We start from the raw sequence: 25,450 nt of genomic DNA, 5'->3' as shown, positions 1-25,450 counted from the left end.
CATATGATTCTGATATCAAGTATATACATATCAACTGTTTAATGAACCAATAACAAATAAATAACCCTGGTAAGAATAGTCAGGAGTCAGTCTAATCCCAATGACTTGAATCTCACTGAAGCATGCTGCTGCTGCTGTTGTTACGTCAGTAAATGATGGTTTGTTGTCTGTAAATGTCTGTTATCAGGCTGTCAGTCCTGAAACGTTGCATCCATTGATGAGAGGGTGAGAAGGTTTCAAACTGGCAGCTCCACGGCCCCCTCCTCCTCTCCATCCCCGCGGTTGGCACGGATCTCAACTAGGGTGCGGGCGAAGTGGCTCCAGTCCTCAGGGTGTGGCACTGCCAGCTACAGGAGACAAACACGGTCAGTCACATATCAAATCAAATCAAATCCAATGTTATTGGTCACATACACATGGTTAGCAGATGTTATTGCGAGCGTAGCGAAATGCTTATGCTTCTAGATCCGGCAGTGCAGCAGTATCTAACAGGTCATATCTAACAGGTCATATCTAACAGGTAATATCTAACAGGTCATATCTAACAGGTAATATCTAACAAATTCCACAACAAAACCTAATACACACAAACTAGTAAAGGAATGGGATGAGAATATATAAATATAAAATATATGGATGAGCATATATATGAAGAAAAAAAACTGAAAAACAATTGGATAGAAACAACAGTAACAACTAATGTATCACATTTCAGCAAAGATGTGAATAAGATGAATAAGGTGAATAAGGCACAACAACAAGGCCACGAGTTCCATCTTGTTTCAGCTACAGCACCCATTCTCTCATCGTTCCAACCCTTTAAATGATGGACTTAATTATTTCACCTCTCCCACATCGTAGATCCAGACACGTCCCTCTGAGTCACCCACGGCAACCTCTCTGCCTCCCGACGCCCATCTCACACGGTTCAGAGCACACGCCCCCTCGATCGTCACACTCGCTGTGGGCACCTTTAAAAAGAAAAGCGTCATATTATCTTACAACCACATACCAACAACAGATAGCTATGTAGAAATATGATCAAATCCTATTCTGCATCATACACATCCAGTCCAGGATAAAAGAAAGCTGTACAGTGGTAAACAATTAACTAATAAAAAACGTCATGGAGAAGAACGAGCTGGAGGAGACTGCCCAGAACAGAGTGTGATGGAGAAGAACGAGCTGGAGGAGACTGCCCAGAACAGAGTGTGATGGAGAGGAACGAGCTGGAGGAGACTGCCCAGAACAGAGTGTGATGGAGAGGAACGAGCTGGAGGAGACTGCCCAGAACAGAGTGTGATGGAGAAGAACGAGCTGGAGGAGACTGCCCAGAACAGAGTGTGATGGAGAAGAACGAGCTGGAGGAGACTGCCCAGAACAGAGTGTGATGGAGAGGAACGAGCTGGAGGAGACCGCCCAGAACAGAGTGTGATGGAGAGGAACGAGCTGGAGGAGACTGCCCAGAACAGAGTGTGAAGGAGAAGAACGAGCTGGAGGAGACCGCCCAGAACAGAGTGTGATGGAGAGTAACGAGCTGGAGGAGACTGCCCAGAACAGAGTGTGATGGAGAAGAACGAGCTGGAGGAGACTGCCCAGAACAGAGTGTGATGGAGAGGAACGAGCTGGAGGAGACCGCCCAGAACAGAGTGTGATGGAGAGGAACGAGCTGGAGGAGACCGCCCAGAACAGAGTGTGATGGAGAGGAACGAGCTGGAGGAGACCGCCCAGAACAGAGTGTGATGGAGAAGAACGAGCTGGAGGAGACCGCCCAGAACAGAGTGTGATGGAGAGGAACGAGCTGGAGGAGACTGCCCAGAACAGAGTGTGATGGAGAAGAACGAGCTGGAGGAGACTGCCCAGAACAGAGTGTGATGGAGAGGAACGAGCTGGAGGAGACTGCCCAGAACAGAGTGTGATGGAGAGGAACGAGCTGGAGGAGACCGCCCAGAACAGAGTGTGATGGAGAGGAACGAGCTGGAGGAGACTGCCCAGAACAGAGTGTGATGGAGAGGAACGAGCTGGAGGAGACTGCCCAGAATAGAGTGTGATGGAGAGGAACGAGCTGGAGGAGACTGCCCAGAACAGAGTGTGATGGAGAAGAACGAGCTGGAGGAGACTGCCCAGAACAGAGTGTGATGGAGAAGAACGAGCTGGAGGAGACCGCCCAGAACAGAGTGTGATGGAGAGTAACGAGCTGGAGGAGACTGCCCAGAACAGAGTGTGATGGAGAAGAACGAGCTGGAGGAGACCGCCCAGAACAGAGTGTGATGGAGAGGAACGAGCTGGAGGAGACCGCCCAGAACAGAGTGTGATGGAGAGGAACGAGCTGGAGGAGACTGCCCAGAACAGAGTGTGATGGAGAGGAACGAGCTGGAGGAGACTGCCCAGAACAGAGTGTGATGGAGAGGAACGAGCTGGAGGAGACTGCCCAGAACAGAGTGTGATGGAGAGGAACGAGCTGGAGGAGACTGCCCAGAACAGAGTGTGATGGAGAAGAACGAGCTGGAGGAGACTGCCCAGAACAGAGTGTGATGGAGAAGAACGAGCTGGAGGAGACTGCCCAGAACAGAGTGTGATGGAGAGGAACGAGCTGGAGGAGACCGCCCAGAACAGAGTGTGATGGAGAGGAACGAGCTGGAGGAGACTGCCCAGAACAGAGTGTGATGGAGAAGAACGAGCTGGAGGAGACTGCCCAGAACAGTGTGATGGAGAGGAACGAGCTGGAGGAGACTGCCCAGAACAGTGTGATGGAGAGGAACGAGCTGGAGGAGACTGCCCAGAACAGAGTGTGATGGAGAAGAACGAGCTGGAGGAGACCGCCCAGAACAGAGTGTGATGGAGAGGAACGAGCTGGAGGAGACTTCCCAGAACAGAGTGTGATGGAGAGGAACGAGCTGGAGGAGACTGCCCAGAACAGTGTGATGGAGAGGAACGAGCTGGAGGAGACTGCCCAGAACAGAGTGTGATGGAGAGGAACGAGCTGGAGGAGACTGCCCAGAACAGAGTGTGATGGAGAAGAACGAGCTGGAGGAGACTGCCCAGAACAGAGTGTGATGGAGAGGAACGAGCTGGAGGAGACTGCCCAGAACAGAGTGTGATGGAGAGGAACGAGCTGGAGGAGACCGCCCAGAATAGTGTGATGGAGAGGAACGAGCTGGAGGAGACTGCCCAGAACAGAGTGTGATGGAGAAGAACGAGCTGGAGGAGACTGCCCAGAACAGAGTGTGATGGAGAAGAACGAGCTGGAGGAGACTGCCCAGAACAGAGTGTGATGGAGAGGAACGAGCTGGAGGAGACCGCCCAGAACAGAGTGTGATGGAGAAGAATGAGCTGGAGGAGACTGCCCAGAACAGTGTGATGGAGAGTAACGAGCTGGAGGAGACCGCCCAGAACAGAGTGTGATGGAGAAGAATGAGCTGGAGGAGACTGCCCAGAACAGAGTGATGGAGAGGAACGAGCTGGAGGAGACCGCCCAGAACAGAGTGTGATGGAGAGGAATGAGCTGGAGGAGACCGCCCAGAACAGAGTGTGATGGAGAAGAATGAGCTGGAGGAGACTGCCCAGAACAGAGTGATGGAGAGGAACGAGCTGGAGGAGACCGCCCAGAACAGAGTGTGATGGAGAGGAATGAGCTGGAGGAGACCGCCCAGAACAGAGTGTGATGGAGAAGAATGAGCTGGAGGAGACTGCCCAGAACAGTGTGATGGAGAGGAATGAGCTGGAGGAGACCGCCCAGAACAAAGTGTGATGGACAGGAACGAGCTGGAGGAGACTGCCCAGAACAGAGTGTGATGGAGAAGAATGAGCTGGAGGAGACTGCCCAGAACAGTGTGATGGAGAGGAATGAGCTGGAGGAGACCGCCCACATCAAAGTGTGATGGATAGGAGTTGTCGATGACCTATGCTCCCAAAGGAACGATGGGCCATATGTAAGTAAAGTAACCAATGAGATTGTGTGACTCACCTCAGTGTCATTGTTGAGGTTCCACAGGTCCAAACGACCCATCCCATCCACAGAGGCAAAGAGAGCCGGATGCACAGGGGACCAACTGACATCATAGACATAGTCTGCATTATCCTCAAAGGAGTACAATGGCTTGTTGTGCTGGAGAGAGAGACAGACACAGAAAGAACAACAAATTCAAATTCCATTCTACGAGAATTCTATTCCATTCTAATTCTACAGAGACAGCGCAAGAATGCTGCTACTGCTGAGGGTTGTTTGGGGCCTTAGGTGGCAGTTATAACTGTCTTGTAATTGTTAGTTTAAAATGTAGATCAGGGAACAGGGGTAACACCCTGAGTAGAGTAATGTGACTTGTCTTACCTTGATGGACCACAGTTTTACAGTCCAGTCAAAGGAGGACGTGATGAAGAGGTGTGAGAAGTCCACAGTGCCCACAGCGTTATGGCAGCTGATCCCAGTCACTGGGCCCTGGTGCCCCTCAAACATCTCAGCTATACCTGCTTTACTGCACACAACAACATAACAAGGCATTCACATAAGTACATTCAATGAGCCTTACGATAAAGCTATCATTCCAGATACCGTAGGTTGGTTGGTGGAAGGACACACACATATCGCAAACATCTTGCGCTGTTTTCATTGGAAACATAAATAACATCAACTTCATGAGGTTGCATTCATTTGTAACAATAAAAAACATTGTAAAATAGAGATAATGTGAGAGTCTGACATTACACACATCCCCCAATGTCATGTGCTGTTTCTATGGAAACGTGAAGGCACATTCATGTTCTAAATAAGTGTCCCTGTTGAGCCTGAGCTCACTAACCTGCCGTGGCGGGACGCAGAGTACACCATCCCTTCCTCGCTTCCCACCACGTAGTTGTTAACATCTCCGGCAGGGAAGGCCATTCCTGTTACTGCTACGGGCTTGGACTTATTGTAGACCAGCTCCATACTCTCCTGTTAAATGCAGGCTCATATAGTTTACCTCAATAAACATGGAACAAAGACAAATACTAGTCATTTTCTTTATGGATAAAAAAATAGTATATAATGAAATCGTTTATTTAGATAAATTCTCTGAGGAGAATTAATAGGAGTTTATTGCGATACATACGTCTCAAATGGCACCCTATTCCCTTTATAGTGCACTACTACCCAATGGACCCTGGTCAAAAGTAGTGCACTACTACCCAATGGACCCTGGTCAAAATAAGTGCACTATAAAGGGAATAGGGGGCCATTTAGGAAGCAGACTTATGCCCCTCTACTCACCTGAGGCTGAGAGAGCATGTCTAGACTCCAGGAGCACATCTTCCCATCAGTAGACACTGTTATCAGGTTGTTGGCGTTCTGGGTACCCACCACGTTCACACAGTACACTGGGTGCTAGAGGAAAGAACAGTAGGTCGGTTCTTAGATGTGTTACCACGAATCTAATGTTGTTCCCCAGATACTTCTTCCCAACGCTTCTTATACGCAATTGGCCTGGGGGCGAGGGTAACACAAATCTGTTTCAAATCTTTTTGAATTTGTTAAAAAAAGAAAGAAAAGCCAAACAAACTAGCTTGAATCAGAGATCAGGGGCTGTATATACGAAGCAACTTCGAGTAGGAGTTCTCAGATGACAACGAATAAGATTCCATGGCCACGGGACAACGAATAAGATTCCATGGACACGGGACAACGAATAAGATTCCATGGACACGGGATACCTGATCCTAGATCAGCACTCCTACTCTAAACAGTTTGATACGGCCCCAGAGGTCACACTGATATAAACACGCTACAGTATATGAGAGGAGGAGGGAGATGTCTGTTAACGTACAGTGTGTGGAGGGAGGTGTCTGTTAGTTTACAGTGTGTAGAGGGAGGTGTCTGTTAGCTTACAGTGTGTGGAGGGAGGTGTCTGTTAGGGAGGTGTCTGTTAGCTTACAGTGTGTGGAGGGAGATGTCTGTTAGCTTACAGTGTGTGGAGGGAGGTGTCTGTTAACTTACAGTGTGTGGAGGGAGGTGTCTGTTAGGGAGGTGTCTGTTAACTTACAGTGTGTGGAGGGAGGTGTCTGTTAGGGAGGTGTCTGTTAACTTACAGTGTGTGGAGGGAGGTGTCTGTTAGCTTACAGTGTGTGGAGGGAGGTGTCTGTTAGCTTACAGTGTGTGGAGGGAGGTGTCTGTTAGCTTACAGTGTGTGGAGGGAGGTGTCTGTTAGGGAGGTGTCTGTTAACTTACAGTGTGTGGAGGGAGGTGTCTGTTAACTTACAGTGTGTGGAGGGAGGTGTCTGTTAGCTTACAGTGTGTGGAGGGAGGTGTCTGTTAACTTACAGTGTGTGGAGGGAGGTGTCTGTTAGGGAGGTGTCTGTTAGCTTACAGTGTGTGGAGGGAGGTGTCTGTTAACTTACAGTGTGTGGAGGGAGGTGTCTGTTAGGGAGGTGTCTGTTAACTTACAGTGTGTGGAGGGAGGTGTCTGTTAGCTTATAGTGTGTAGAGGGAGGTGTCTGTTAGTTTACAGTGTGTAGAGGGAGATATCTGTTAACTTACAGTGTGTGGAGGGAGGTGTCTGTTAACTTACAGTGTGTGGAGGGAGGTGTCTGTTAACTTACAGTGTGTAGAGGGAGGTGTCTGTTAGCTTACAGTGTGTGGAGGGAGGTGTCTGTGTGTGGAGGGAGGTGTCTTACAGTGTGTGGAGGGAGGTGTCTGTTAGCTTACAGTGTGTGGAGGGAGGTGTCTGTTAACTTACAGTGTGTGGAGGGAGGTGTCTGTTAGCTTACAGTGTGTGGAGGGAGGTGTCTGTTAACTTACAGTGTGTGGAGGGAGGTGTCTGTTAGCTTACAGTGTGTGGAGGTGTCTGTTAACTTACAGTGTGAGAGGGTGTGTTAACTTACAGTGTGTAGGGAGGTGTCTGTTAACTTACAGTGTGTGGAGGGAGGTGTCTGTTAACTTACAGTGTGTAGAGGGAGGTGTCTGTTAACTTACAGTGTGTAGAGGGAGGTGTCTGTTAACTTACAGTGTGTAGAGGGAGGTGTCTGTTAACTTACAGTGTGTGGAGGGAGGTGTCTGTTAACTTACAGTGTGTAGAGGGAGGTGTCTGTTAGCTTACAGTGTGTAGAGGGAGGTGTCTGTTAACTTACAGTGTGTAGAGGGAGATGTCTGTTAACTTACAGTGTGTAGAGGGAGGTGTCTGTTAACTTACAGTGTGTAGAGGGAGGTGTCTGTTAACTTACAGTGTGTGGAGGGAGGTGTCTGTTAGCTTACAGTGTGTGGAGGGAGGTGTCTGTTAACTTACAGTGTGTAGAGGGAGGTGTCTGTTAACTTACAGTGTGTAGAGGGAGGTGTCTGTTAACTTACAGTGTGTAGAGGGAGGTGTCTGTTAACTTACAGTGTGTAGAGGGAGGTGTCTGTTAACTTACAGTGTGTGCCGCAGCAGACAGGGGGGTCCTCTGGACGGGGGTCCTCCTGTGACTACGGTTATCCCACAACACAATCTGTCCTGAGTACGTTCCCCCCACCACCAGGTTAGGATGGAACTGAGCAAAGCCCACAGACATCACTGACGACTGAGACAAAAGAGAGAGAGAGAGAGAGAGAGAGAGAGAGGGGGGGGGGGGGGTGAGAGAGACAGAGAGAAAGACAGAGAGCGAGAGAGAAAGAGGGCGAGAAAGACAGAGAGAGAAGTGAGAAAGAGACAGAGAGAGAAAGTAAGAAAGAAACAGAGAGAGAGAAAGTGAGAAAGAGACAGAGAGAAAGACAGAGAGAGAAAGACAGAGAGAGAAAAAGACAGAGAGAGAAAGTAAGAAAGAAACAGAGAAAGACAGAGAGAGAGAAAGTGAGAAAGAGGGAGAGAAAGACAGAGAGAAAGAAACAGAGAAAGACAGAGAGAGAGAAAGTGAGAAAGAGGGAGAGAAAGACAGAGAGAGAAATGGGAGAGGCAGATAACCAGAGGAGGCAGAGACAGAAATAGAGAGAGAGATAGAGAGAGAGTAAAATGAGATGGCCAATATACAGCAAAACTACCTAGAACGATATAATAATGATTTGAATCAAGTTCAACTTTTTTACAGTTTTAAACAGTTAAAAACAAATTCTTATTTACAATGAGGGCCTAGGAACAGTGGGGGCAGAACGATAGATCTTTACCTTGTCAGCTCAGGGATTCAATCTAGCAACCTTTCGGTTACTGGTCCAACGCTCTAACCACTAGGTTACTGGGACTTAAAGACACAGTCAGACTGCTACTAATACTGGGACTTAAAGACACAGTCAGACTGCTGCTAATACTGGGACTTAAAGACACAGTCAGACTGCTGCTAATACTGGGACTTAAAGACACAGTCAGACTGCTACTAATACTGACACTTAAAGACACAGTCAGACTGCTACTAATACTGGGACTTAAAGACACAGTCAGACTGCTACTAATACTGGGACTTAAAGACACAGTCAGACTGCTACTACAATGCTCTAACCACAAGGCTGCCTGCCATTATATAGTGTGATATTTAACAATATATTCCCTTCCATTATGTTTTTAACTTGTGGTTCTGAATGTTAGCAAGTAAAATGACTTCAACGTTGTATCATGAAATGTCATCCATCCTCTCTCAAGCATCAGTCATACGTCACATCAGATCAACAAACAGCTGCTGACCTGGCAGTGAAATGTATACTCTGGAGTGGTCTTCTTGAACTTCATGTTCCACACCAGCGCTATCCCATCAGGCTCGTGTGGAGCATCCTCGTTGCTGTTGTAAGAGGCCACCATCAGTTCAGGGTACTGCAAAGACACAATATAGTATAGAACAGGACTGGATTGTTACTTCAACCAAGTCTTCTTCTTCTGTCTTGACCATAGAAATGGAATGAACAGAACGGGCTTGGAACCTCTGACCATGACTGTAAACTCAGGGGTGCACTCAAAGTGGCATTCATTCTGGTTCTGTGGTCTTGACATAGACAAATAAAGGAAATGAAGGCAGTAGATGCATCAGATATGTTCTAAACTGGGAGAAAGTTCCATTGTACCTGTGGGGACCAGTCTAAGCAGGTGACTACTCGGTGTTTGGACCAGTGATCGTCATGGAACACACGGTTGAAAGACAGATTGGATCCACCTTGCATGTCCCTGATAAAACAGAAAGGGAAATGGAAAAGATGTTCGCTCCAGTTCTACTCTGATTCTACTCCGGCGCTACTCCGGTTCTACTCCAGTGCTACTCCAGTTATACTCCAGTTCTATTACAGTGCTACTCCAGTGCTACTCCAGTTCTAATCCAGTGTCACTCCAGTGCTACTTCAGTTATACTCCAGTTCTATTATAGTGCTACTCCAGTTCCACTCCAGTTCTAATCCAGTGCCACTCCAGTGCCACTCCAGTTCTATTACAGTGCCACTCCAGTTCTATTACAGTGCCACTCCAGTTCTATTACAGTGCTACTCCAGTGCCACTCCAGTGCTACTCCAGTTCTATTACAGTGCCACTCCAGTGCTACTCCAGTTCTATTACAGTGCCACTCCAGTGCTACTCCAGTTCTATTACAGTGCCACTCCAGTGCTACTCCAGTTCTAATCCAGGTCTATTACAGTTCTACTCCAGTGCTACTTTAGTTATACTCCAGTTCTATTACAGTTCTATTACAGTGCCACTCCAGTGCTACTCTAGTTCTATTACAGTGCCACTCCAGTTCTAATCCAGTTCTATTACAGTGCTACTCCAGTTATACTCCAGTTCCTAATCCAGTTCTATTACAGTACTACTCCAGTGCTACTCCAGTTCTAATCCAGTTTTATTACAGGGCTACTCCTGTGCTACTCCAGTTCTATTACAGTTCTATTACAGTGCTACTCCAGTGCCACTCCAGTGCTACTCCAGTTCTACTTCAGTTTTAATGCAGGGCTACTCCTGTGCTACTCCAGTTCTAATACAGTTCTATTACAGTTCTATTACAGTGCTACTCCAGTACCACTCCAGTGCTACTCCAGTTCTACTTCAGTTATACTCCAGTTCTATTACAGTGCTACTCCAGTGCTACTCCAGTGCTACTCCAGTTATACTTCAGTTATATTACAGTGCTACTCCAGTGCTACTCCAGTTCTATTACAGTGCTACTCCAGTTCTACTCCAGTGCTACTCCAGTTCTATTACAGTGCTACTCCAGTGCTACTCCAGTGCTACTCCAGTTCTACTTCAGTTCTACTCCAGTTCTATTACAGTGCTACTCCAGTGCTACTCCAGTTCTACTCCAGTTCTATTACAGTGCTAATCCAGTTCTATTACAGTTCTACTCCAGTGCCACTCCAGTGCTACTCCAGTGCTACTCCAGTTCTAATCCAGTTCTATTACAGTTCTACTCCAGTGCCACTCCAGTGCCACTCCAGTTCTATTACAGTTCTACTCCAGTGCCACTCCAGTGCCACTCCAGTTCTATTACAGTGCTACTCCAGTGCTACTCCAGTTCTACTCCAGTTCTAATCCAGTTCTATTACAGTTCTACTCCAGTGCCACTCCAGTGCTACTCCAGTGCTACTCCAGTGCTACTCCAGTTCTAATCCAGTTCTATTACAGTTCTACTCCAGTGCCACTCCAGTGCCACTCCAGTTCTATTACAGTTCTACTCCAGTGCTACTCCAGTGTAATGTGTACTTATTCCTCCCATAACATCCATCCACAGGGAACATGGTGTGCATCCTAAATGGCCCCACTCCTTGGATATCCTGCAATAACTGGGACTTTTCAGTTTTTAATTGTTTTATTAATGGAAATTCAGTACAAAGCTGTGATGAGCTGATGAGCCCTATGGACCTTGGTCAAACGTAGTGCACTACATAGGGATCAGGGTGCCATTTGGGACACGCCCATGCTCAACGTTCTCACCCTTCTTTGTCCTCCAGGTCCCGGCCGCTGTAGTCGAAGAAGATGTCGCCCTCCTCGGCCAGCGCCCGCTCCACCACAGAGACCGACCGCTCAAAGAACACCAGGAAGTCCTCTGAGTGGAGAATCTGTTCCCTCTCCTCCTCCGTCAGCTCTCTGGGATGGGCTGAGAGGGATCACATACATTGTGATACCAGTGTTGAGGAGATATGTTGGTTGTATATGTTTAGCTGCCCAACAAGTCACCTCAGAGGTTGCGAGTGCTTGTCCTAACAGCAGTGTGTTAAAGAACATAAAGTCATTATTACCCTCTTTACTGTCCTCTGCCTCTCCTTCCTCCTCCGGCTGGTCAGTCTGAGGGGAAGCTTTAGGCTCACTGCTCTCCTCATCCTCTTCTTCTTCTGGGAAGAAAGACGTGTTTTATGTTCTACACTACAGGTGGTTGCTGAGAGGACAACAGCTCATAATAACGTCCGGAACGGAGTGAATGGAATGGTATCAAACACCTGGAAACCATGGAAACCATGTGTATGAGGTATTTGATTCCATTCCACTGATTCCACTCCAGTCATTACCACGAGCCCAGTCCTCCCCAATTAAGGTGCCACCAACCTCCTGTGTTACACACATACATACAACATAGGCTTCAACATTCTTTCACTCTGTGGGGAGAGAGCATATTGAAAATATCAACCATACCCATTCATACTAACCAACCTAGAGCTCTACATTAAAAGTATACATTTCAAGAGTCTACTTCAAGAGTCTACTTCAAGAGTCTACTTCAAGAGTCAATTTCAAGAGTCTACTTCAAGTGTCAACTCAAGAGTCAACTTCAATAGTTCTTTAAGAGTCAACTCAAGAGTCAACTTCAAGAGTCTACTTCAAGAGTCTACTTCAAGAGTCTACTTCAAGAGTCAATTTCAAGAGTCTACTTCAAGTGTCAACTCAAGAGTCAACTTCAATAGTTCTTTAAGAGTCAACTCAAGAGTCAACTTCAAGAGTCTACTTCAAGAGTCAACTCAAATTCAAGAGTCAATTCAACATCCAACTCAATATTCATTACCTTCAGATTGATGTGCTGCTGAAGGAGTCTGGGTCTCTTTAGTGTAGGTCACAAGCTCTTTGGGAACGAAGTCAATCTGTACTATTTTTGACGCTCCAAGTCTGTGCATCCTGCGCCTGAAATATGGAATTAATGGCTTAGAAGACATACAGGGAACACTGCTATCAGTCAAGAAAAATATAACCTTTGTGTAAGTCCTATGGGCTCTGGTCAAAAGTAGTGCACTATATAGGGAATAGGGTGCCATTTGGGAGCAGATTCAAGAGGAAAGACATACCCCAGCTCAGAGTCTGCCTGCAGCTGGAGAGCAGAGGGGTCCGTGTCCCACTGCAGGGTCCTAAACACAGCAGCAGGGGGCGCCAAAACAACACAAATTAGTCCATACATCAACTCAAGGGACATCACTTTTAGAACATATGAATTCATGCATGACAGTGTGTACACAAAACAAACATTAAACAAAACACAGGATGGATCCCAAATGCCACCCTATTTGCTATGTAGTAGTGCACAAATGTTGACCAGGGCTCATAGTACTCTGGTCAAGAATAGTTGACTGTATGGGGAATAGGGTGGCATTTGGGACAGAGACACATTCACAGTTCCACTGCCTCAATAGAAGTTAAATTCACAGTTCCACTGATGTCACATAATCAACTGATGTCACATAATCAACTGATGACACATAATCAACTGATGTCACATAATCAACTGATGTCACATAATCAACTGATGTCACATAATCAACTGATGTCACATAATCAACTGATCTCACATATTCAACTGATGTCACATAATCAACTGATGACACATAATCAACTGATGTCACATAATCAACTGATGTCACATAATCAACTGATGTCACATAATCAACTGATCTCACATAATCAACTGATCTCACATATTCAACTGATGTCACATAATCAACTGATCTCACATAATCAACTGATCTCACATAATCAACTGATGTCACATAATCAACTGATGTCACATAATCAACTGATGTCACATAATCAACTGATCTCACATAATCAACTGATGACACAATCAACTGATGTCACATAATCAACTGATGTCACATAATCAACTGATGTCACATAATCAACTGATCTCACATAATCAACTGATCTCACATAATCAACTGATGTCACATAATCAACTGATGTCACTGCACGACGACACTGAAGTCTCCCTGAACAGAAACATCTTCTCCATAATCACTAGTACATCGACTCTGGTTCTTACCTATATCTGATGTCCCATTACAAGATGAAAAGAGAAGGGATAAACATCAGATACTCTGTGCCACTGTGCACATATACATTGTCTGAGTCCCAAATGGCACCCTTTTCCCTACATAGTGAACTACTTTTGACCAGAAGTCCTATGGGCCCTTGTCAAAAGTAGTGCACTATATTATTTGCTGTAGGGAATATAGTGCCATTTGGGACACAGGCATTTCCACAGTTCTCATGTTCAATGTCATATGTTCATGATGTTAGCTACATTGATAGACTAACATTTAGGAATTGTTAGAACCAAAGAGAGAAGCTTCTAGCATATAATATACCTTGTTGTTGTTGTATAGAATGCCAATACTAATTCTTTCCAAATGTACATCAAATAGATGTGTTCTAGATAGATGTGTTCTGTGTGTTCATATAGAAAATCATGGAACAGTACTAAAATACCTTCTGCTTGTTTGTAACAGTGAACATCTTCCATGACATCAATACTACGTCTGATAGCAGTTTGTGTGTGTGTGTGTGTGTGTGTGTGTGTGTGTGTGAGTGTGTTTGTGTGTCGGTGTGTGTCCTCCCCTCCCGCTGTGGCTGTGACTCATTGCGAGCTGGGCTCCGGGCAGCCGAGCGGAAATGGAGGTCGCCTCCCTGCGGACCTGACATCCTTTCACTCCCTCCTCTCTACATTTTCCTCTTCTCTCTCTGCTGCTGCCACTTTCTACCACTCTAAATTCCAAGCATCTGCCTCTAACCCTAGGAAGCTCTTTGCAACCTTCTCCTCCCTCCTGAATCCTCCTCCCCCTCCCCCCCTCCTCCCTCTCTGCAGATGACTTGTCAACCATTTTGAAAAGAAGGTCGACGACATCCGATCCTCGTTTGCTAAGTCAAACGACACCGTGGTTCTGCTCACACTGCCCTACCCTGTGCTCTGACCTCTTTCTCCCCTCTCTCTCCAGATGAAATCTGCGTCTTGTGACGTGTCGGCCGCCCTACAACCTGCCCGTGACCCTATCCCCTCCCTCTCTTCTCCAGACCATTTCCGGAGACCTCCTCCCTTACCTCACCTGCTCATCAACTCATCCCTGACCGCTGGACGTCCCTTCCGTCTTCAAGAGAGCGAGAGTTGCACCCCTTCTGAAAAAACCTACACTGATCCCTCCGATGTCAACAACTACAGACCAGTATCCCTTCTTTCTTTTCTCTCCAAAACTCTTGAACGTGCCGTCCTTGGCCAGCTCTCCCGCTATCTCTCTCAGAATGACCTTCTTGATCCAAATCAGTCAGGTTTCAAGACTGTCATTCAACTGAGACTGCTCTTCTCTGTATCAGAGGCTCCGCACTGGGAAAGCTAACTCTCTCTAACTCTCATCCTTCATCGGCTGTTCGATACTGTGAACCATCAGATCCTCCTCTCCAGAGTTGGGCATCTGGTGGCCCACGCAGTCAGACCCCTACCTGACAAACCAGGTGGAAGGAGAATCCGTTCCACAACTGGTGTCCCCCAGGGCTCTGAGGGCTATACACCAAACTTGGCTCTGTCATAACCTCACATGGTCTCTCCTATCATTGCTATGCAGACGACACACAATTAATCTTCTCCTTTCCCCCTTCTGATGACCAGGTGGCGAATCGCATCTCTGCATGTCTGGCAGACATATTGTGGACACGGATCACCACCTCAAGCTGAACCTCGGCAAGACTAGCTGCTCTTCCTCCCGGGAAGGACTCTTTCCAATCTCGCCATCACGGTTGACAACTCCATTGTGTCCTCCTCCCAAGCGCTAAGAACCTTGGCGTGATCCTGACAAACCCTGTTCTCAATAACATCAAGGCGGTGGCCCGTTCCTGCAGGTTCATGCTCTACAACATTCAAATACACCCTTCATTTCACACAACAGGTCCTAATCCAATGTCATCTCCCGTCTGGATTACTGCAACTCGCTGTTGGCTGGGCTCCCTGCCTGTGCCATTAAACCCCTACAACTCATCCAAACGCCGCAGCCCGTCTGGTGTTCAACCTTCCCAAGTTCTCTCACGTCACCCCGCTCCTCCGCTCCTCCACTGGCTTCCAGTTGAAGCTGCATCCGCTACAAGACCATGGTTTGCCTATAGCTGTGAGGGGAACGGCACCTCAGTACCTCCAGACTCTGATCAGGCCCTACACCCAAACAAGGGCACTGATTTGCCTCCCTACCACTGAGGAAGTACAGTTCCCGCTCAGCCCAGTCAAAACTGAAGCTGCTCTGGCCCCCAATGGTGGAACAAACTCCCTCACGAGACCAGGACAGCGGAGTCAATCACCACCTTCCGGAGACACCTGAAACCCCACCTCTTTAAGGAATACCTAGGATAGGATAAAGTAATCCCTCTCACCCCCCCCCCTGAAAAGATTTAGATGCACTACTGTTCCACTGAGGTCATAAGGTGAATGCACCAATTTGTAAGTCGCTCTGGATAAGAGCGTCTGCTAAATGACTTAAATGTAATGTAAATGTGTGTGTGTGTGTATGTGTGTGTGTGTGTCGGTGTGTGTGTCGGTGTGTGTGTCGGTGTGTGTGTGTGTCGGTGTATGTGTGTGTGTGTCGGTGTGTGTGTCGGTGTGTGTGTGTGTGTCGGTGTGTGTGTCGGTGTGTGTGTCGGTGTGTGTGTGTGTCGGTGTATGTGTTTGTGTGTCGGTGTGTGTGTATCGGTGTGTGTGTCGGTGTGTGTGTGTGTGTGTGTGTCGGTGTGTGTCGGTGTGTGTGTGTGTGTGTGTCGGTGTGTGTGTGTGTGTGTGTGTGTCGGTGTGTGATAGAGTAAAGAGCATGTTCCATACCTTCCCACTGTCCCCCCATCTACGGACTCCTGGCTGCCAGCATCACTGGTGGTGCTCACTGATTGTGAAGAGGGAGACATAGGGGTTGGGACTAAATAATGAAAATAACAGGTATCCCATGTTAAGAGCTGCAGAGGCTGCACTGGTGGCCAGCAGTCAGACCCCCACAGCCAAACCAGAAGGGTTCCAAATCAACAGGATGGATTGAAATGGTTCAACGCAAAGGAAGAAGAATTCACAAGAAAAGAGGGAAAGAAATCGTCAAACGTACTTCCTGATGGACACCCAACTGGTTTGTGACATAATAACGACCGACCGCCAAACTAGTGTGAAATCTTTCAATATGTTGACGCATCATATCAAACTAACCATCTGAACTGAATACATAGATTCATACCTGCAGTAGTCTCTTCAAATACATCTTCATTTAAACAAAATGGCATCAAAGCCATGAATATATAACCCTACCAATCAAATCACTGGATTTCTATAACTAAGCTTTTGGCAATGACACAATGGAATTTTAATGTGTTTATACCAGAAAGGAAAAATTAGAGTCAATTAATAATGTAAATGATTTGTATGAATATATGATATACTGTAAACTGAAGATCATTTCATGACCTGATTATTTTGTATGGAGACCATTACCACAAGATACACTCAATAAACAAAGACGGGCCAGTTTCACATACACAGATTAAACCTAGTTCAGGTCAGAAAAACATTCTCATTGGAAATGTTTTTTTGTTATGGTAGAATGATCTCAGAAAGGTCAGTAGGATGGTAGGGTAGGATGATCTCAGAAAGGTCAGTAGGATGGTAGGGTAGGATGATCTCAGAAAGGTCAGTAGGATGGTAGGGTAGGATGATCTCAGAAAGGTCAGTAGGATGGTAGGATAGGATGATCTCAGAAAGGTCAGTAGGATGGTAGGGTAGGATGATCTCAGAAAGGTCAGTAGGATGGTAGGGTAGGATGATCTCAGAAAGGTCAGTAGGATGGTAGGGTAGGATGATCTCAGAAAGGTCAGTAGGATGGCAGGGTAGAATGATCTCAGAAAGGTCAGTAGGATGGCAGGGTAGAATGATCTCAGAAAGGTCAGTAGGATGGCAGGGTAGAATGATCTCAGAAAGGTCAGTAGGATGGCAGGGTAGGATGATCTCAGAAAGGTCAGTAGGATGGTAGGGTAGGATGATCTCAGAAAGGTCAGTAGGATGGTAGGGTAGGATGATCTCAGAAAGGTCAGTAGGATGGTAGGGTAGGATGATCTCAGAAAGGTCAGTAGGATGGCAGGGTAGGATGATCTCAGAAAGGTCAGTAGGATGGTAGGGTAGAATGATATCAGAAATGTCAGTAGGATGGTAGGGTAGAATGATATCAGAAAGGTCAGTAGTATGGTAGGGTAGAATGATCTCAGAAAGGTCAGTAGGATGGTAGGGTAGAATGATATCAGAAAGGTCAGTAGGATGGTAGGGTAGAATGATATCAGAAAGGTCAGTAGGATGGCAGGGTAGAATGATCTCAGAAATGTCAGTAGGATGGTAGGGTAGAATGATATCAGAAAGGTCAGTAGGATGGCAGGGTAGAATGATCTCAGAAAGGTCAGTAGGATGGTAGGGTAGAATGATATCAGAAAGGTCAGTAGGATGGTAGGGTAGGATGGTCTCAGAAAGCAACAAGGATATGACTGGTATACCTAATGGTGGTTCTGGTGAGATCCCAATACTCTGCAGCAGCGCCTCCGTCTCTCTTCGTTTGCGGTCCAAGTCAGAATCTTCAGAGACATTCTCTGTTTTCTGCTGCAGACTCTCAGACTGAACAGGTGTTGGGGAGAACTTCAGTATCACTGTCTCTGTCCCAAATAGCACCCTATTCCCAACGTGGTGAACTGGCCAGAAGTAGTGCAATATCTAGGGAATAGGGTTTTATTTGAAGTGCATTATATAGGGAATAGGGTGCCATTTGAAGTGCACTATATAGGGAATAGGGTGCCATTTGAAGTGCACTATATGGGGAATAGAGTGCCATTTGAAGTGCACTATATAGGGAATAGGGTGCCATTTGAAGTGCACTATATAGGGAATAGGGTGCCATTTGAAGTGCACTATGTAGGGAATAGGGTGTCATTTGAAGTGCACTATATAGAGAATAGGGTGCCATTTGAAGTGCACTATATAGGGAATAGGGTGCCATTTGGATCGGAGCCAGTGTAGTTCCACAAAGACTTCAGAAACACTACCAACCCAAATCAGACTTCTTATAACCTGTTGTAGAAATGCTCTATTCATCCTCATTTGAGATGCTGAACTAAACCAAAGAAGTTCACATCACATTCAAATGAACAGAGATGTCTCCTCACCTCTTTCTTTTTCCTCTCCTCCTCCTTTCTCTTCTTCTCCTCTCGTATTTGAGCTAGCCTCTGTTTCTTTCGCTCCAGCTCAGCTTTCAGGTCGCTTTTGTCAGACATCCTCGTCCTACTAGATAGATAAGAAAGCAGCAATCTGCCTGTTGATACATACAGCACAGTTAGTCTGGTTCATTCTGCATGTTGATACAGCACAGTTAGCCTGGTTCATTCTGTATGTTGATACAACACAGTTAGCCTGGTTCATTCTGTATGTTGATACAACACAGTTAGCCTGGTTCATTCTGTATGTTGATACAGCACAGTTAGCCTGGTTCATTCTGCCTGTTGATACAACACAGTTAGCCTGGTTCATTCTGCATGTTGATACATACGACACAGTTAGCCTGGTTCATTCTGTATGTTGATACACACAACACAGTTAGCCTGGTTCATTCTGCATGTTGATACATACAGCACAGTTAGCCTGGTTCATTCTGCCTGTTGATACATACAGCACAGTTAGTCTGGTTCATTCTGCCTGTTGATACAACACAGTTAGCCTGGTTCATTCTGTATGTTGATACAGCACAGTTAGCCTGGTTCATTCTGCATGTTGATACAGCACAGTTAGCCTGGTTCATTCTGTATGTTGATACAACACAGTTAGCCTGGTTCATTCTGTATGTTGATACAGCACAGTTAGCCTGGTTCATTCTGCCTGTTGATACATACAGCAGTTAGCCCGGTTCATTCTGCATGTTGATACATATGACACAGTTAGCCTGGTTCATTCTGCATGTTGATACATACAGCACAGTTAGCCTGGTTCATTCTGCCTGTTGATACAACACAGTTAGCCTGGTTCATTCTGTATGTTGATACATACGACACAGTTAGCCTGGTTCATTCTGTATGTTGATACACACAACACAGTTAGCCTGGTTCATTCTGCATGTTGATACATACAACACAGTTAGCCTGGTTCATTCTGCATGTTGATACATACAGCACAGTTAGCCTGGTTCATTCTGCCTGTTGATACATACAGCACAGTTAGCCTGGTTCATTCTGCATGTTGATACAGCACAGTTAGCCTGGTTCATTCTGCATGTTGATACAGCACAGTTAGCCTGGTTCATTCTGCATGTTGATACAGCACAGTTAGCCTGGTTCATTCTGCCTGTTGATACATACAGCACAGTTAGCCTGGTTCATTCTGTATGTTGATACAGCACAGTTAGCCTGGTTCATTCTGCCTGTTGATACATACAACACAGTTAGCCTGGTTCATTCTGCATGTTGATACAACACAGTTAGCCTGGTTCATTCTGCATGTTGATACAACACAGTTAGCCTGGTTCAATCTGTATGTTGATACAACACAGTTAGTCTGGTTCATTCTGTATGTTGATACATAAAACACAGTTAGCCTGGTTCATTCTGCATGTTGATACAACACAGTTAGCCTGGTTCATTCTGCCTGTTGATACATACACAGTTAGCCTGGTTCATTCTGCCTGTTGATACATACAGCACAGTTAGCCTGGTTCATTCTGCATGTTGATACATACAGCACAGTTAGCCTTGTTCATTCTGCATGTTGATACATACAGCAGTTAGCCTGGTTCATTCTGCATGTTGATACATACAACACAGTTAGCCTGGTTCATTCTGCATGTTGATACAACACAGTTAGTCTGGTTCATTCTGTATGTTGATACAGCACAGTTAGCCTGGTTCATTCTGTATGTTGATACAGCACAGTTAGCCTGGTTCATTCTGCATGTTGATACAGCACAGTTAGCCTGGTTCATTCTGCCTGTTGATACATACAGCACAGTTAGCCTGGTTCATTCTGCATGTGTATACAACACAGTTAGCCTGGTTCATTCTGCATGTTGATACAGCACAATTAGCCTGGTTCATTCTGCATGTTGATACATACAGCACAGTTAGCCTGGTTCATTCTGCATGTTGATACAACACAGTTAGCCTGGTTCATTCTGCATGTTGATACATACAACACAGTTAGTCTGGTTCATTCTGCATGTTGATACATACAGCACAGTTAGCCTGGTTCATTCTGTATGTTGATACATACGACACAGTTAGCCTGGTTCATTCTGCATGTTGATACAACACAGTTAGCCTGGTTCATTCTGCATGTTGATACATACAACACAGTTAGCCTGGTTCATTCTGCCTGTTGATACATACAGCACAGTTAGCCTGGTTCATTCTGCATGTTGATACATACAGCACAGTTAGCCTGGTTCATTCTGCCTGTTGATACATACAGCACAGTTAGCCTGGTTCATTCTGCCTGTTGATACATACAGCACAGTTAGCCTGGTTCATTCTGCATGTTGATACAACACAGTTAGCCTGGTTCATTCTGCATGTTGATACATACAACACAGTTAGCCTGGTTCATTCTGCCTGTTGATACATACAGCACAGTTAGCCTGGTTCATTCTGCATGTTGATACATACAACACAGTTAGCCTGGTTCATTCTGCATGTTGATACATACAGCACAGTTAGCCTGGTTCATTCTGCCTGTTGATACATACAGCACAGTTAGCCTGGTTCATACTGCATGTTGATACAACACAGTTAGCCTGGTTCATTCTGCATGTTGATACAACACAGTTAGCCTGGTTCAATCTGTATGTTGATACAACACAGTTAGTCTGGTTCATTCTGTATGTTGATACATAAAACACAGTTAGCCTGGTTCATTCTGCCTGTTGATACATACAGCACAGTTAGCCTTGTTCATTCTGCCTGTTGATACATACAGCACAGTTAGCCTGGTTCATTCTGCCTGTTGATACATACAGCAGTTAGCCTGGTTCATTCTGCATGTTGATACATACAACACAGTTAGCCTGGTTCATTCTGCATGTTGATACAACACAGTTAGTCTGGTTCATTCTGTATGTTGATACAGCACAGTTAGCCTGGTTCATTCTGTATGTTGATACAGCACAGTTAGCCTGGTTCATTCTGCATGTTGATACAGCACAGTTAGCCTGGTTCATTCTGCCTGTTGATACATACAGCACAGTTAGCCTGGTTCATTCTGCATGTGTATACAACACAGTTAGCCTGGTTCATTCTGCATGTTGATACAGCACAATTAGCCTGGTTCATTCTGCATGTTGATACATACAGCACAGTTAGCCTGGTTCATTCTGCATGTTGATACAACACAGTTAGCCTGGTTCATTCTGCATGTTGATACATACAACACAGTTAGTCTGGTTCATTCTGCATGTTGATACATACAGCACAGTTAGCCTGGTTCATTCTGCATGTTGATACATACACACAGTTAGCCTGGTTCATTCTGCATGTTGATACAACACAGTTAGCCTGGTTCATTCTCTGTTGATATGTTGATACAGCACAGTTAGCCTGGTTCATTCTGCATGTTGATACAGCACAGTTAGCCTGGTTCATTCTGCATGTTGATACAGCACAGTTAGCCTGGTTCATTCTGCATGTTGATACATACAGCACAGTTAGCCTGGTTCATTCTGCATGTGTATACAACACAGTTAGCCTGGTTCATTCTGCATGTTGATACAGCACAATTAGCCTGGTTCATTCTGCATGTTGATACATACAGCACAGTTAGCCTGGTTCATTCTGCATGTTGATACAACACAGTTAGCCTGGTTCATTCTGCATGTTGATACATACAACACAGTTAGCCTGGTTCATTCTGCATGTTGATACAGTTAGCCTGGTTCAGCACAGTTAGCCTGGTTCATTCTGCATGTTGATACAACACAGTTAGCCTGGTTCATTCTGCATGTTGATACATACACAGTTAGCCTGGTTCATTCTGCATGTTGATACATCACAGTTGCCTGGTTCATTTGATACATACAGCACAGTTAGCCTGGTTCATTCTGCATGTTGATACATACAGCACAGTTAGCCTGGTTCATTCTGCCTGTTGATACATACAGCACAGTTAGCCTGGTTCATTCTGCATGTTGATACAGCACAGTTAGCCTGGTTCATTCTGCATGTTGATACATACAGCACAGTTAGCCTGGTTCATTCTGCATGTTGATACATACAGCACAGTTAGCCTGGTTCATTCTGCATGTTGATACATACAGCACAGTTAGCCTGGTTCATTCTGCATGTTGATACAACACAGTTAGCCTGGTTCATTCTGCATGTTGATACATACAGCACAGTTAGCCTGGTTCATTCTGCCTGTTGATACATACAACAAAGTTAGCCTGGTTCATTCTGTATGTTGATACATAGGACACAGTTAGCCTGGTTCATTCTGTATGTTGATACATAGTCTGGTTCAGCACAGTTAGCCTGGTTCATTCTGCATGTTGATACATACAGCACAGTTAGCCTGGTTCATTCTGCCTGTTGATACATACAGCACAGTTAGCCTGGTTCATTCTGCATGTTGATACATACAGCACAGTTAGCCTGGTTCATTCTGCATGTTGATACATACAACACAGTTAGCCTGGTTCATTCTGCATGTTGATACAACACAGTTAGCCTGGTTCATTCTGTATGTTGATACAGCACAGTTAGCCTGGTTCATTCTGTATGTTGATACAGCACAGTTAGCCTGGTTCATTCTGCATGTTGATACAGCACAGTTAGCCTGGTTCATTCTGCCTGTTGATACATACAGCACAGTTAGCCTGGTTCATTCTGCATGTGTATACAACACAGTTAGCCTGGTTCATTCTGCATGTTGATACAGCACAATTAGCCTGGTTCATTCTGCATGTTGATACATACAGCACAGTTAGCCTGGTTCATTCTGCATGTTGATACAACACAGTTAGCCTGGTTCATTCTGCATGTTGATACATACAACACAGTTAGTCTGGTTCATTCTGCATGTTGATACATACAGCACAGTTAGCCTGGTTCATTCTGCATGTTGATACAACACAGTTAGCCTGGTTCATTCTGCATGTTGATACATACAACACAGTTAGCCTGGTTCATTCTGCCTGTTGATACATACAGCACAGTTAGCCTGGTTCATTCTGCATGTTGATACATACAGCACAGTTAGCCTGGTTCATTCTGCCTGTTGATACATACAGCACAGTTAGCCTGGTTCATTCTGCATGTTGATACAGCACAGTTAGCCTGGTTCATTCTGCATGTTGATACATACAGCACAGTTAGCCTGGTTCATTCTGCATGTTGATACAACACAGTTAGCCTGGTTCATTCTGCATGTTGATACAGCACAGTTAGCCTGGTTCATTCTGCATGTTGATACATACAACACAGTTAGCCTGGTTCATTCTGCCTGTTGATACATACAACACAGTTAGCCTGGTTCATTCTGCCTGTTGATACATACAACAAAGTAACCTGGTTCATTCTGTATGTTGATACATAGGACACAGTTAGCCTGGTTCATTCTGCATGTTGATATACAACACAGTAGGACCACTAGAAAATTCACCAATTCTCTCTGAGAACTGCTAGCCTGAGTGCCAGTCTGTTTGTGCTAACATGCCAACTCCTTGTCCTTCCTTGTCATGTATGTTTGGCTTGACAATGAGCAAATGAGTTGGCAAGAGCACAGACACCGTTTTGGGACCAGGCTACAGAAGGAGACAACAGATCTGGGACCAGGCTACAAAAGGAGAAATAGACCTGGGACCAGGCTATGGAAGGAGACAACAGACCTGGGACCAGGTTATAGAAGGAGACAACAGACCTGGGACCAGGCTACAGAAGGAGATAACAGACCTGGGACCAGGCTACAAAAGGAGGAACAGACCTGGGACCAGGCTATGGAAGGAGACAACAGATCTGGGACCAGGCTATAGAAGGAGACAACAGATCTGGGACCAGGCTATAGAAGGAGACAACAGACCTGGGACCAGGCTACAGAAGGAGACAACAGACCTGGGACCAGGCTACAGAAGGAGACAACAGACCTGGGACCAGGCTACAGAAGGAGACAACAGACCTGGGACCAGGCTACAGAAGGAGACAACAGACCTGGGACCAGGCTACAGAAGGAGACAACAGACCTGGGACCAGGCTACAGAAGGAGACAACAGACCTGGGACCAGGCTACAAAAGGAGACAACAGATCTGGGACCAGGCTACAAAAGGAGAAATAGACCTGGGACCAGGCTATGGAAAGAGACAACAGATCTGGGACCAGGCTACAGAACTGCATGGAAAACGGAATTATCATAATTTTATATTTGTTATATTTTTATTGAACCTTTATGTAACAAGTCAGTTAGGAACATATTCTTATTTAATATATATTTGGATTTGTTTAACACTTTTTTTTGTTATTACATGTTTCCAGATGTGTTATTTCATAGTGTTGATGTCTTTACTATTATTTTACAATGGTAAAAAATAAAGAAAAACCCTTGAATGAGTAGGTGTGTCCAAACTTTGACTGGTACTGTAGGTTCAGAAAGCTGTCTGGTAGACAAGATTAACAATACCCTTTCTTGCACTAAATATAGGTGTTCTACAAAACCCTTCAATGCTACCATTAAAGTTGATTACACATCAATCCATGGGTCATGCACAGCATCATGTCCACCTACGTGTCCCTTTATGTCGCGTTGTCTCTCTTGTCGTGATGTGTGTTGTGTCCTATATTCATATTTGACTTATTTGACATTTTTAATCCCAGGCCTTGTCCCCGAAAGAGGCCTTTTGCCTTTTGGGAGGCCGTCATTGTAAATAAAAATGTGTTCTCAACTGACTTGCCTAGTTAAATAAAATAAATAAATATAGGTTTAATCTCTGTATCAGTATCCACCTATAGGTTTAATCTCTGTATCAGTATCCACCTATAGGTTTAATCTCTGTATCAGTATCCACCTATAGGTTTAATCTCTGTATCAGTATCCACCTATAGGTTTAATCTCTGTATCAGTATCCACCTATAGGTTTAATCTCTGTATCAGTATCAGTATCCACCTATAGGTTTAATCTCTGTATCAGTATCCACCTATAGGTTTAATCTCTGTATCAGTATCCACCTATAGGTTTAATCTCTGTATCAGTATCCACCTATAAGGTTTAATCTCTGTATCAGTATCATGTCCACCTATAGGTTTAATCTCTGTATCAGTATCCACCTATAG

General features: G+C 45.3%; 1 protein-coding gene and 1 long non-coding RNA gene across 2 annotated transcripts in view; one reads left to right on the top strand and one right to left on the bottom strand.

Moving 5' to 3' along the window:
- Positions 1–166: 166 nt before the first annotated feature.
- Positions 167–25,450, bottom strand: part of dync1i1 (dynein, cytoplasmic 1, intermediate chain 1) — a 28,390-nt gene continuing 3,106 nt past the window's right edge. The window contains exons 2-17 of the mRNA XM_065027377.1: positions 18,321–18,466; positions 17,658–17,775; positions 15,961–16,018; positions 12,182–12,241; positions 11,905–12,020; positions 11,147–11,239; positions 10,842–11,004; positions 8,993–9,092; positions 8,619–8,744; positions 7,381–7,527; positions 5,249–5,362; positions 4,800–4,933; positions 4,331–4,475; positions 3,968–4,108; positions 846–971; positions 167–347 (exon numbers count right to left, since the gene is read on the bottom strand). Of these exons, the coding sequence (XP_064883449.1) occupies positions 237–347; positions 846–971; positions 3,968–4,108; positions 4,331–4,475; positions 4,800–4,933; positions 5,249–5,362; positions 7,381–7,527; positions 8,619–8,744; positions 8,993–9,092; positions 10,842–11,004; positions 11,147–11,239; positions 11,905–12,020; positions 12,182–12,241; positions 15,961–16,018; positions 17,658–17,775; positions 18,321–18,428 (1,860 nt within the window). The 5' untranslated portion in view covers positions 18,429–18,466 and the 3' untranslated portion in view covers positions 167–236. The remainder of the gene's footprint in view (positions 348–845; positions 972–3,967; positions 4,109–4,330; positions 4,476–4,799; positions 4,934–5,248; positions 5,363–7,380; positions 7,528–8,618; positions 8,745–8,992; positions 9,093–10,841; positions 11,005–11,146; positions 11,240–11,904; positions 12,021–12,181; positions 12,242–15,960; positions 16,019–17,657; positions 17,776–18,320; positions 18,467–25,450) is intronic.
- On the top strand, positions 288–11,150 carry LOC135575122 (uncharacterized). Its single transcript, XR_010465697.1, has 2 exons — positions 288–365; positions 10,859–11,150. It is a non-coding gene; the product is annotated as an uncharacterized LOC135575122 (long non-coding RNA).

The sequence above is a fragment of the Oncorhynchus nerka genome, linkage group LG14 (genome assembly GCF_034236695.1).
Source record: "Oncorhynchus nerka isolate Pitt River linkage group LG14, Oner_Uvic_2.0, whole genome shotgun sequence".
In the NCBI taxonomy this organism is placed as follows: Eukaryota; Metazoa; Chordata; class Actinopteri; order Salmoniformes; family Salmonidae; genus Oncorhynchus; species Oncorhynchus nerka.
Note: the sequence above shows the minus strand (reverse complement) of the source record. Positions and strands in the feature narration are given on the sequence as shown.